Source organism: Gopherus evgoodei, chromosome 7, assembly GCF_007399415.2.
Source record: "Gopherus evgoodei ecotype Sinaloan lineage chromosome 7, rGopEvg1_v1.p, whole genome shotgun sequence".
Classification (NCBI taxonomy): domain Eukaryota; kingdom Metazoa; phylum Chordata; order Testudines; family Testudinidae; genus Gopherus; species Gopherus evgoodei.
The window spans coordinates 96632351-96646310 of record NC_044328.1 but is presented as its reverse complement, the minus strand read 5'-3'; the positions used below and the strand labels follow the sequence as shown (position 1 = coordinate 96646310).

General features: G+C 42.3%; 1 protein-coding gene across 1 annotated transcript in view; it reads left to right on the top strand.

Moving 5' to 3' along the window:
* Positions 1-13960, top strand: part of FAM120A (family with sequence similarity 120A) — a 135307-nt gene that overhangs the window by 115529 nt on the left and 5818 nt on the right. The window contains 6 exon segments of the mRNA XM_030571223.1: positions 1620-1749; positions 1752-1828; positions 2896-3079; positions 4143-4280; positions 5796-5937; positions 12983-13079. Of these exon segments, the coding sequence (XP_030427083.1) occupies positions 1620-1749; positions 1752-1828; positions 2896-3079; positions 4143-4280; positions 5796-5937; positions 12983-13079 (768 nt within the window).

Below are 13960 nucleotides of genomic sequence, written 5' to 3'. Positions count from 1 at the left end.
GCACATTGGACATGAAAACTTCTTCTTGATATTCTTGTTTTTCTTCCTATCTGTTTCCAATGTGATTTTAGTGAGAAATATCTCAGTAATCACTAGAGCTGAAGATTTTGTGCTTTATGCCAGTGATTTTTGACCTGGGGTCCACGGACCCTTGGAGTCCACATTCTATGTCTAGGATTTCCAAAGGGGTCTGCACTTGCATTCAAAAATTTGTAGGGGGCCGCAAATGAAAAAGGTTGAAAACCACTGCTTTATGCCATTTGGAAGCCAAATGCCAGCCTTACAACTAAATGGTTTTGCATGGATTTTAAAGCAGTTCTCTAGCAGTGCTTAACGCAGTGACTGCAAAAAATCATGTAATATTTTACGTTGTGTGATAGGAAAGCAAGCTCTTAATCAGAATGATGTGAATTTAAGGTTTAGTAGCTCATGAACTCCTAGATCAGGGGTGGGCAAACTTTTTGGCCTGAGGGCCGCATAGGGTTTCAGAAATTGTATGGAGGGCTGGGGAGGGGAGGGGGTCGTGGCCTGGCCTCCACCCCCATCCACCTCCCACCTGGGACTCCTGCTCCATCCAAGCCCCCCCCTCCCCATTCACCCCCAGAACCCCTGTCCCTCACTGCCCCCTGCCGGCCCATCCAACCCCCTCGTCATTCCTGACTGCCCCCCCGGGACCCTGCCCCATCCAACCACCCCATCTCCCTGTCCCGACTGCCTCCGGAACCCTGCCCCTGACTGGTCCCTGCCGCCCCATCCAACCCCTCCTCTCATTCCTGACTGCCTGCCCAGGACACCTGCCCTCATTCAACCTATTCCCCACCCTCTGACCACCCCGACCCCTATCCACACCCCACCCCCTTCCAACCCCCCAGGCTCCCTGCCCCCTTACCTTGCTGCCTGGAGCGCCAGTGGCTGGTGATGCTACAGCCGTGCTGCCCGGCTGGAGCCAGCCACGCCGTTGCCACTGTGAAGCACAGAGCACTGGGTCAAGCCAGGCTCTGCCACTGTGCTTCCCCAGAAGCTCGCAACCCCGCCACCCAGAGCATTGCGCTGGTGGCAGAGCTGAGGCTGTGGGGGAGGGGAACAGCAGAGGAGGGGTCAGGGGGTAGCCTCCTGGGTCAGGAGCTCAGGGGCTGGGCAGGACGGTCCATGGGCCATAGTTTGTCCACCTTTGTCCTAGATCTAGAGACAGTTGCTATATATAGTTAGAAAGGTAAAAGAATCCCAGCAGTACACAATGTTAATTCCTAGGTGATTCATAGGATTTCCTTTAAATTTTCACTGGCTCCCTGACTTTGTAGTGAGATTTGTCACTGGTCCCTAACTGAAAAATCTAGTCTTTTTGATTCCTTTCTTTGCTTGTGTTTATATGGCATCAAAGGTTTTATTTTTATAGGGGTGACAATCCAGCCTCCTTGAGCATGGTAATTTTGGATGCACAGGTAGCAGTACCTGGACACACAGGTGGTTTTATGTACAAAGTTGCTTACAAATAAAAGTCCACTTATTGAAAATCAGACTCTTAACAATTCTGTTTTCAAAATTGGCATAAATTAATAACTTGGAATTCTATCTGGTACTTTCCCTATGTTAAACTGAAATTTCATTTTCCTTAAAAGATTGAGAATCTGGATCCCCGAGGAATTCAGCTTTCTGCTTTGTTTATGAGTGGTGTGGATATGGCACTCTTTGCAAATGATGCTTGTGGACAGCCAATCCCCTGGGAGCACTGCTGTCCGTGGATGTATTTTGAGGGAAACTGTTCCAGACCAAGCTCATCAAAGCAAGCCGGGAGAAAGTTCCTCTCATTGACCTCTGTGATGGTCAGGTAGGTAGTTTCTGAAATGCAGTGTTTTCCTGTGTTCTGAATTTTCTTTAGTGTCTAATGCAGTTTATCTGGCAGTTATTGTTGATTTAAGAGAGTGTGGTCTTCCTATCTGGAATATAGATATGTTTCGGGATGGGAAATGGACCTTAATTGTTAGGGTTCCTCTTGGGGAGAAATGGCATCTTAATTTTAATAGATTTTGAAGAAAGTAGAATGACTTCATTTTTCCTCTGTCCTGTAATCTCAGTAAACAGACTCAAGGATTTACTAGTTACTTTGAGGATGTACATGAATTCAAATTATCAAAAGACTATTATGCATACATACGTAAGATACATATCCGGAAATTGAAATGTTGTACATTCTCAAGGTAATCAGCAAATCAAGAAGAGCTGGCAGTTATCTCTGTTCCTTCTCAGCAGTAGCATCTTGTTTTGCACCAAGATGGCAATGCTGTCATAAAGGGCTATGTTAACATTGCTTTTACAAACAAACAAAATCCAGTACCTGATATATTTGACAGAGAATTGAAAAGAGTGAAGTCAGGCTTATAACACCTACTCTCAAAAACCCTTAATTTCTTACAGAAAACAGATTAAAAAAACCCAACAATATACAAGTATCACAAAATATCACCAAGTGACTGCTCATGGTAGTTAATTTTACTTCAGTATTTCCTTTTCTAAGAAGAGGAAATACTGTGGTAGTGGTATAGTATAATAAATGCTCATCCCCTTTTTTGATATCCTGGGCGATCTAGAGAGAGAAGAGTTGGTAAGACTACCATTTGGCTGTATTTGTTTCTGACACTTGGAAAATTGATTGTAGACTACTATATTAACTTGAATATGGGGATTTCTTGTGAATCAGTGAAATGTGGATAGTAGATTTTTACCCACTACAGCAAATTGTGATTTATCCATTGAAAGCTAGTTTTATTAAGAAATATGGGTGTGTCCCAACACTAGTCGACATTTAGTATTCCTTCAGTCAGGTTGATAAACACAATTTTCATTGCACAAATACAAGATCTTAACATTTATTTGTGCACTTTTGTTTACTTGTAGGCTGAGCAGGCTGCCAAGGTTGAAAAGATGCGTCAGAGCATCCTAGAAGGATTAAATTTCTCCAGGCAGAATCACCCACTCCCTTTCCCACCTCCACCTGCCATGCCTTTCTATCCAGCTTCTATGTATCCTCGGCACTTTGGGCCAGTCCCACCACCTCAGGGCAGGGGGAGAGGCTTTGCTGGTAAGTGAGTGGTTGACAGTACATGTACATGGATTCAGATTGGTATGAGATAAATACTGTCATGTCATTCACATTCCAAGATTGTGTTCTGATTCATCAGCCCAACTTCATAGCAGTAGTGCAGTAAAATAAATGGTCAGAATATGGTCCAGCATATCTGTTGCTGGAAGTATAATTTTTAATGGCTGTGCCCTAGTAATTGTGGAGCCTGTAGTAATCCCATTTGTTTCCTTCAAGATTGTAAGTCGCTGTGCCCGTGCAAAATGCCTTGGAGGCTATTGTTTGTATGTAGAGGAAAAAAGAAGAGTAAATCCACATAAGATGATAGGAAAAGTACAAAAGATAAAACTGCCTTACTTTAAAATGTTCACATTTGTAAGCGTTAAGAGTATGAATGAATGCTTAATTGATGAAAGGAACAGGAAAACTGTTGGGGCTGAAGACAACGCCCTCACCCACTTTTTACATTTAATTTTAGTACTTTCATTTAAACAGAGGCATGTCCTAGAGTAAGCACAGGAGAGGACTGAATGATCACACCATTCTTGGGTTGTTTCCCTTCCTCGTAGCAGTAGCCCCATCCACAGAGGGCTACATACCAATTTATATTTAAGTCAGGAAGTTTAATAGGTTTTTTTTTTGATGTGGCAAGTGCTATCATGGAAGCTTGCTGCCTCAAAACTTGTAAGCATGTTAACTTATGCGCTGGAGGTTCAGATCTCTAGATTCACAGGTATATATCTTACCCAAATAAAGGGTTACACTTAGTGGCTAGGAGACACATAGGCCAAGGTTGAAGTTACTCTGGGTAGGACCCTCTAACTGGTGGTGAGTTGCTCCTGCATTTCATCAGCCTCTGATCTGGCTGAGCAGTGGGGCTCCCATGTGGCTGTAATCCCTCTGGCTGCTAAACCAGCAGCCTTTCTCCAACCTTATGTGTTGAATGGCATTAGTCACTGTGGCTCTGAAAGGAACATGGCAGCAGCTTATCTTTCAGGGAATTCCCATATACCCAGCCCCCTCACAGCTTTTCCCCTGTCTTTCTTTACCCTGGGTCTAACAGGAGTCTGTGGCTTTGGAGGCCCTTATGGGGAAACAGTAGCAACAGGCGCTTACCGGGCCTTCCGGGTGGCAGCAGCAACAGGACACTCCGGAGCCTTCTCTGGCAATGACAGCAACAGGACTAGCAAGTTTCAGGGCGGTAATTATACCAAACCCCTTTTCTTAGAGCTTCTGGCAGCAGCTTCTTTCACTTCACAGTCTGGTCTCAGGCTTTCCGCTGGCTGCCAGTTTTCCTGTCTCCCGAACTGTCTCCAGCTGTCACTCTTCTATTCTAGAACCTTCTCGGGTTGCTGTGAACTCACTCACTGACTGCTGTACTCTGCTGGAATCTTTTCCCTAAGTCCCTGTGGCACAGTGGTCTTGGTGCCAGTCTGCCTGTTACTTTCTTGTTCCAATATAAAAATGCTTTAACATTCAAGTAGAAATTCTGTCTTTTGTGCTTCATAATGTTAGGCTATGTTATAACAAGCTCAGCTTTGCTTCAATAAGTTAAAGATTTCTAAAATTGGAGAGCAAAAAGGCATCTTGAAAAAGTGACACAGTAGAAGTCTTATATTTGTGTTACTGTTAATCCATCCTTCATTGGTGCCTCATATCAAAGTTTGGATTTCTGGCCTAAGTTAATATAAGTGTTAGATTTCTTTGTCCATTGTTTTTCCTCTTCTGTAAAAGAGGACGCTAGAAATCCATGAATTCCAGTTACTTACTTGGGCTACAGGTTTCCCATATACCTAGCTGTATTCTCTAGCATCTACGCTTCTATTTTAAAAAACAAACAAACAAATATTTCTAACGCTCTATTGCAAAAATAACCTTGCCAGTGTAAACAGTACACAATTAAAGCTGAAAGAATTGTATAGAGAAGTATGAATCATCTGCATTTAACCAGGGCTGTCGTTTTTAAGCTTATTAACCTGTTAAAAACTAACTACATCTGCATAAATGCCATCATTTTTAACCCTTTCATTGCTGATGGTCTTATCAATAACTTGTAGCTCCAGTGTGCTTACCTGGATTTCTGGAAATATGTTATGCCCTGATCTAGCATTAACTTTTAAGGACATTAGACAGGTATAAAAATGAAAATTTTGAATGTCAGTAATACTGATATTCTCTGTTTTTTGGATACTAAGGTTTTTGGTTCTGTCATTAAAAAAGGAAGGTAAAAGTAGTGTTTACAATTAAGTCAACTCAGATGCTATTTCTATAACATAGTCCAACGTTAGTAATTTTTTAATGACCTTTCTTGTGTATCATGCTGATGAAAGTACAATAGTAAATCTAGGACAAGAGAACCTAAAAATAATTCGTTCTCAGTTACCTTCCTGCTGTCACTCTGTTTAAAAAAAAATCCTTACATATTTTTCAAAATTTCCCTTCACACTCTCAGTATCTATCAAATGACTGAAACTGAAATAGTCACATAAGAGTATTTATTTTTTAATTCATAATTTATTTATTTTAATAAAGGACTTCTAGACTTCAATTTTAGCTATAATTTCTTTAAACAACCACATCATGAAAATTAGTTTCATAGTATCAGAAAAGGAAGCTCTTTGTGTAATGAAGATTGACAGAACATATTTTTCCATTCACTAATAACTTTGATTTTATGATTGTAAAGAACAATTTTTGGTTTTGCGTTTATGTGCAGGAGTCCAACCTATTCCTTCTCAAGGAGGGAAACTTGAAATAGCTGGCACTGTCGTCGGCCATTGGGCTGGAAGCAGACGTGGACGTGGCGGTAGAGGGCCATTTCCTCTACAGGTGGTTTCTGTTGGAGGACCAGCAAGAGGGTAAGTGCAAAACCACAGAAACTGTGCTTAACATAATTCAGTGATTTGATACACTAGAGAATCCAGGATGGGGGAATGAGGTGACAGCAGAGGTTGCATAAAGTATTATGATTACATTTCTTTCTGATTTGCATGTGGAATGGACTAGGTAACAGTAATGCCATTACTCAGGAGTTCAAGAGCACTAGTATGTTAATTTTAACATTTTTTTCTCAGTAGGTCAGATAATGGTCCTGTACCAGGATATGTCTCAATAATATTTCAGTTACAAGGTTCCCAGAGATTTATGATCATATTTGTGTTATGGTAGCATTTAGCAAACTTAATTGGGATTTCAGCTCCATTGTGCTAGGCATTGCACAAATAATTTAAACCCCAAAAGTTAACAGGAAATTAATATATTTTGTGTCTATAATGATTTGCAGTCAGGTGTAGCTTCAAAGGAGCATTGTAAAATAGGTGTATTAATATATCTCTTATATAATAAACTCTTCCCCATCATTTACAAAACAGTATCAAACACCTAGCATATAGGCCACATCTGGCCTCAGCTGATGTGTTTGTGGCCTACATGACATTATTAGATCATGCAAAATCTAAGCTTTTATTTTTTAAAAAAAGTTTATAGCCCCTCAGGCTTTGAAGGTAGCCCCTCAAATGTGAAATGAATGTAAATGCAGCCATGTCTTCCTGGGTCTGCGGGTAGCCAGAAACAATGAGTCTGGGAGGCATGATTTCCCCTCCCCTGTTTAATGTAGTTGAGATATAAACTATAAAGCTCAGAGCTAACTCTGTAATGTCATCATTGACTATTTCATTGCTGATCATTTTATTGGCCAGTATAGGGAAGTGGGTGGAATAGGTAGAGAAAGAACTGGAAGTTGCTGCAGGGAGGGAAATGCAGAAGGGAAGACCAGAAGAAATATAGTGACTGGCAAAAGAGAGGCAAACAGAAAGAGGATGGGGAAGAAAGGAAGAAAAATAAAGGGCAGAAATAATAGAACTAAAGGGAGCAGATTTAGATATACATAAAGATGTATTCTGCGCTGCTTCTTTGTACAACCGATCCCATGAGCTTTAGTGGGAGTTGAGCTTTGAAATGAGGACAGTATGTAGATATAAATTATTTCACAGTAATTGGGACTCTCTCCGACACCTCTGTTCACATGGCTTCCCAAGAACTCAGTTCAGTGCCAGGTATTGACACTTCAGGTATTTTTATGTGGCACGTAGCAAAGTGATGCTGAGTTGACCAGAGGGTACCACACATCCAAAGTTGCACAGAAAACCTCTTCCTTTATATACATTTACACATTACATTTACTATACACTGCATCAAGTTTTGAGATTGGCTGGGTTTACTGTGTAGGAACTAATGCCTGTATACCATGCTCTGTCCACACACTACTTACTTTTTACCTCATCTTTCATTCCAGGCTTATCTTGTCCATTGTAAATAATTCCCTGGGGGGTTCCCCCTTTTGTTGGCTAGTGGAGGTTTCTGTCTCTTAGTTTATTGACCCATTTTCCTCTCTTAGTTATACTCCTGAGGGCATTCTGTGCCAAAAATTATACATTTTTGTGCCAAAAAGATAAAAATTCTGCATACAATATTTAAAAATTTTGCAAATTTTATTTGTCAGATAAATGTGGAGGCTCCAGCATGGCACTGAGTAGCACAGGCCACTGGCTGCACAGAAGTAGGAGATATCTCCCTCCCCCAGACATGGATTCAGCGGATCCGCTGCACCCCCAACCCTTGCACGGCACAAGGACTGGGCCTGCTCCAGAAACACCCCAGGGCCCTGTCCTGCCCCTCCGTGCCAGGTGCAGGCAGTTGGGCTCAGCAAGGCAGGATCCAAGTGTGGAGGGACTTAATGTGGAGGGATCCAGGTGTGAGAAGGTTCTGTTTGGGGCAGTCTGGGTGCGAGCGGCTCAGTGGGGGTTCTGGATGTGGAGGGGATCTGGATGCACAGTAATGGGACTCTGCGTGGGGGTCCAAGTCAAGGTGGTTGGGGTTCAGTGGTGGGGTGGGGGAAGGGATAGAGCTTGGCAGGGGTCTTGAGTGTGAGGAGTCCAGATGCTAGGGGAGTGGGGCTCAGTGAGGGGTGGATCTTGGTGCGGGTGGCCGTCGGGGTGGTCCAGTTGCATGGGTAATGGGGCTTATTTGGGGGTTGAGGCTCGGCAGGAGGGTCTGGGTATGAGGGGGTCTGGATGCACAGGGGTTGGGTGGATGGAGAAGCAGCTCCTCGTACAGGGATCCCTCCCCCTACAGCTGAGGAGTGATGGATGCAGGAAGTGGTGGGGGGTGGAGTTTGCAGAGATTTCTGCAGCTGAGGGAGAAATCTGGGGGTGGGTCTCACCCAGACATAAATTCTGCGCATCGCAGTGGCGCAGAATTCCCCCAGGAGTATAGTTAGTACAGACATTCTGTTTCCAGCCTGCTGATCCATTTACCTCCCTAATCCTGTCTCATGTCAAGCCAGGCCTATAGTCTTTTGCTTTTGCTTTTCTTCTTTATATTAGTGTTTGTTTTATTTGCAGTATATTCCTGGTTTTTGTGCCTTTTTGTAAGTTTATTACACAGCAACATATTAAGACGAGTAATTGTAATTATTTAGACTATTATTAATACTAAAGTATGAACCAGGGAGTGCAAGCTTCCCTTTTATAGTATAGCTTATCAGGGTGTAATTTTCCTTTTAAGATTGCTCTGCCTTTAAAACATCCTTTTGTAATTTTAACTTTGCTTTTATTTGAATTACATTATAAAAACAGGTACAAAATATAATTTTTTTCATTTATTACCATAGTAATTTTAGATGTGGAACAGAACATAGTCCAATTAAAATAACATTCCCTGGGTCCATACCAGAAGTGGTCCATTTCAGCTGTTACACAATACTTGTTATTACCAGCATAGGCAGTTTTTACTTTACCAAAGTCTCAGCATTTCAATTGTACTGTGCAATTTGGAGATTGTTCCCCCAGAGTGAACTCAGATGCTGGCAACTTTGTCTGTAAGATCTTACACCTGCCCATGTAAGTGTTCCCCAGTGCAAACAGCCCTGCACATTTGGGGCTTTTTAGAGCTTGCATTGTCTGCAGCAGTATTTGAGGAGGAAAAATATTGTGTGGATTGAGATGCTTTTACATTTACCTTTATGGTATTGGACCCTTGTTAATTTTTTTTAACCTGCACCTTCTGGCATTACCTTTTCTGCATTAAATATATAACTTTTGTGGTGATAAGAAAGCAAGTTTTCTTGCTCCATATCACATAAAGCTGCTTTTACTTTGTGTATTATGTTTTTTTTACATTACATACATTTTTAGAACACATTGACTTAATTTCATACTTATTATTTAAACCCTTTTAGTGCCATTTCCCTTACTGTTAGGTAGTGACCCTTACAGTAAGGGATATCTTCTTAATTTACTCCAGATGTATGGATTTGGGGTTTATTTCAGTCTTGTCGCTGAGGTTACTTTACCTGTTCCTGACAAGTGTCATCCAACTCATGGCACCACTATATATTGGGATTTCAGCTGAGACTTCTTTCCGCTTAGCTTCCCAAGAATGCCATTTGATTCCATATTTTGTCACTTAGATATTTTTATTTGTCATTGAGCAAGGCAATACTGAGTTGATGAGACTCAGGCATACGGAGCAGGTATACGGCATACTACACATCCAAAGTTACACAGAAAACATCTTCCTTTATATATATTTATACTTTTGGTTGCATTTACTATACACTGCATCACATGTTTTGGGACTGGCTTGGTTACTTTGTAGGAACCAATCCCTATACGCACTGTCCATGTACAATTTACTTTTCCCCTCATCTTACGTTCCAGGCTTATCTTGTCTATTGTAAATGGTTCCCTGTGTGTTTCCTCCTTTTCTTGGCTAGTGCAGGCATTAATAGGCATTAATTAAAAGAGGAATCCTGCCCTGTCCGTAGAATGAGTTCAGTATCCTGATGTAAGCTAAATATGGTACTTCTGATTACAACATGGTTTGTGGAAGAGTTCTGGTGATGTATATTGCCACAGTCAAGGGGGAGGAGGTCCAAGAACAGAATATCCATGCATATGATTATGATATTTAGCTGCTAGGGCATTACCATTAGTTCTTTGAAGGCACCCTCACACAGACGAGCAGATGCACAGTGGGTAAGTGATTCACTTCACTCATTTGCATTGGAGAGGAGCTCTTCTATTTTCTGGGGTACTAGAAGAAGCAAATGCACAATCACTAGCACCCAGACACCTATAATCAGGATGCTAAACCAGCGATTCTCAAACTTTTGTACTGGTGACCCTTTCACATAGCAAGCCTCTGACTGTGACCCCCCTCTTATAAGTTAAAAACACCTCTTTATATATTTAACACAATTATAAATGCTGGCGGCAAAGCGGGGTTTTGGGTGGAGGCTGACAGCTCACAATCCCCCATGTAATAACCTCATGACCCCTGAGGGGTCCTGACCCCCAGTTTGAGAACCCCTGTGCTAAACTGACATCCTTAATAGGGATTTCACTGTGTCTGGAGGAGCAGTCACATTGTTGCAAGGATGTAATCATTTCCAGCAGTACCTAGATGGAAAAGAGATGTAGAGACACTCTCTGATGGTAGCTTGCTAGAAGGAAGATGAACTAAAGATGCTATGTTTGAGTAGGCAGTTTATTTAGGGAGACTTGTTACCACCTCCAAAAGCTGAAATTCTTTGCAATGTCAAACTTGCTGTCCTGCAGCCAAATCATAATGGAAGCTCACCTCTCTGTATCTGGAGCTACTAAAAAGGTATCATTCAGAGGGGGGAAAATGCCATTGACCGGAAAATGGCAGTCCCCATAAAGGGCTGACAGGAAATGCACCCCTGTGTCAGAGTCCTCTCAAAACAGGTGTTTGGATGATTGAGGACTTCGTCTGTGGACTTGATTTGCTACCAAAGAGCAAAATTTACTCTGCACTGAAAACTGAAGACAGGGAGATCATTGTCCATGCTTTGTCACTTAATCCAGCTCAGTTTCTCATCTCTGTTCTCTTAACAGAGGGCAGATCACATCCAGGCTTACCTTCATTGTTCTGTCTTGACTCCATGCAACTTAATTCTCAAATGGCTTCTCTATGCAATCCACTGATTTTCAGTCTTCTCCATACCGTTAAGTGTGACCAACGCACTTCCTTTAACTTTGATCCATCATTATCCAATGAGATGTGAAATCTGAATTGCAAAAACCTGTTTTTCAACTATCTAGAGGTCACTGTCACTTCATCCTAAATATAATTAGGAAATGGGATGGGTCTGTCTTGTTTTCTTTGTAAACTGATTGAAAAATGCATACCAGATTAAAATGAGAGTGGTCAGATGTGTAAAGTATTCATTTCCTCTTTTGGTTTCCTTCTAATTCCATTATTTATTACTTGTTATTGCATTGTGGGTGTGCATACAGAGACTGGGGTTGGCAGTTGAGGTGATCTAATCTAAATTAGACATAATACAGCAAAGATGACAACAAATTGTAGGAGTAGAATAAGTGGAAACATTGGACCAGAACTTGGCTCCTCCTTTGACTGCTTTGTCCCACTCTGGCAGCACAAAGCAGCCTTAAAGCTAGCAAAATCAGCTACTTGGAGACTCTCCTGGCATAGGGGCATCCTCAGGTTATGTAGAGCCAGCTATGCAGAAAAGGAGGCATGGATGGCAAGCTGCAGAAATCACTAGTTGCTGGAATGATTCAGTGGGGGCTGGTGCAGCCAGCTCAGCATAGAACAGCCCTGACTGAGACTGCTCTAACCTCCTAGGGAGGTGGTGGAAGCTTCTTCACCGGGGGGGTTTCTAAAGGAGGCTTAGATAGCCACCTGTCTTAAACGGGTTAAACCCAACAAATGCTGCATCTTGGCAGGGGGTTAGACAAGATGACCCTTGTGGTCCCTTCTAACCCTATAGTACTTTGATTCTAAATTGCTCCTATGGACCTGATCATCCCCTGACTGTCTTACTTCTCATTCCTCTTCTGGACTAGGCCTAAGGCTCTGGCCCATTGGTTTTGATATACATACTTGGAGTAAAGTCAGGAGCAGCCTGTTGCTGTTAGATTCCAATACTGACAATGAAAGCTAAATATATAAGTGAAAGAAAAAAAGCACCTGACATCGTGGTAGAGTACATTAAGGTTTTTTTTATGTAAGTGCTTACTGTAAAGCATACCTTTGGGGTGTAGGTGGGTCTTCCACCCCTGGAACCTTGGTTCAAAATTTGTAATGAAGGGCAAATTAAAATCTGTGTGGATTTCATCTAATCCTCATTTAGATAACTTGAAACCCTGCTATATGATTTGGTGTGACTGGAGCTCTGCTCAAGAGTGTCCCAAAACTATAAATCATAATTAAGAGAGTATAGCAGAACTGTGCTGATAAGCTTGTACAGTGTCTGCCTGGAGTAGGCATGGTTCAGTTGGCTCCGTCCCTTTCATAAGCACTTAAATCACTGACCAACTTTGATATTGCAGCAGCTTTTCATTGTTGAATTATATTTTTTTGTGAATTCTCCTGAGTTGCACATTGTGGGTGGAAAATATTATTCAGTGGAAAGAATGGTCTTATGAATATAAATAAATAGTTCAGAATGGCTGTCTTTTGCCAGGCTTTTAGTATATATGCTAGCCATTGATGGAAAATTGGTATGTATTTTAAAGGAATTTTAAGGATAACTTGATAGGAATTTCCATAGAGTTTGAAAGTACTTCTCCATTGCTTGTTTTGAAGTGAAATTGTGAAATAGCCATTTTATTGCTAGGAAAACAAGATTTTTAGATGCAGCAATCATAGACTTTACACTCTCACAAGTAATACAATCTTAAAATGCCGAATGATTAATCAGGTTGTTTCTTGGGATGGGGAGGGAGTGAAACTTTTCTATAATAATTAGATGGCATTAGCAAAAAAACCCAACCCCTTTATTCTATTTAGTTTAAGGTATTTTTAAACAAAGTTTAAATGCATTTGTTGTTTGTTTTTCTTTAATACACATAGGCGTCCTAGAGGAGTTATTTCCACTCCAGTGATAAGAACATTTGGAAGAGGTGGAAGGTACTATGGGAGAGGTTATAAAAACCAGGGAGCAATTCAGGTAATAAAGTGGTGTGATTTACTTCCATAACTCTGGTTTACAGGCTAGTGTGGTCACAGGCTCCCTAGGCCCGCAGGAGTTGCTGATGACAGCTCTTGGGAGAAGGGCAGGATAGAGTGCTTCTTGTACAGTAACTCCTCACTTAAAGTTGTCCTGGTTAACTTGCTGATCAATTAGGGTACATACTCATTTAAAGTTGTGGTATGCTCCCTGTTGTTTGGCAGCCATCTGCTTTGTCCACTGCTTGCAGGAAGAGCAGCCCCCGTTGCAGCTAGCTGGTGGGGGCTTGTAGCCAGGGTGGACCGGCAGCCCCTCTATCAGTTCCCCATTCCCTTAAGTTCCATGTGCTGCAGCTGCCCAGCAGGCTATCAGTCAGCAGTTCAGCTGTCCCTCCCCCAACTGCCATGTGCTGCTCCTGCCCTCTTGGAGCTGCTTGCTGTGCAGGGGAGGGGCGAAAGGGGGGGGGGAGGCTAATGTCAGGCTGTCCCCCTCCCCCCGCTCCTGCACCCCAGTTACCCCTTCTCCATATAGAGCAGGGAGGAGATATGGACAGAGAGAGACAGAGAGAGCTTGGGGCAGCAGCTGCTGTCTCAACTTCCTGATCCACTTAAAAAGACAGTGCACTGAAGAGTGGGTCAGCTTATTTAAAGGGGCAGTGTGCATCTCTCTCTCCCACACACAAGGTGTGTGTCTATCTTTGTCTGCTCTGCTTTCTCCCCTCTCCTCCATTCCTGCTGCCTTGTAGAGTGAGAGGCTACATTAACAACCACGTGTTAACCCTTGAGGACTCAGACCGAGTGCTAGTTCATTCCCTGGGAAATATCCCACCCTCTTCCACCCTCTAACTTCACCACCTCAACCAAGCTTCACAATCATCATAG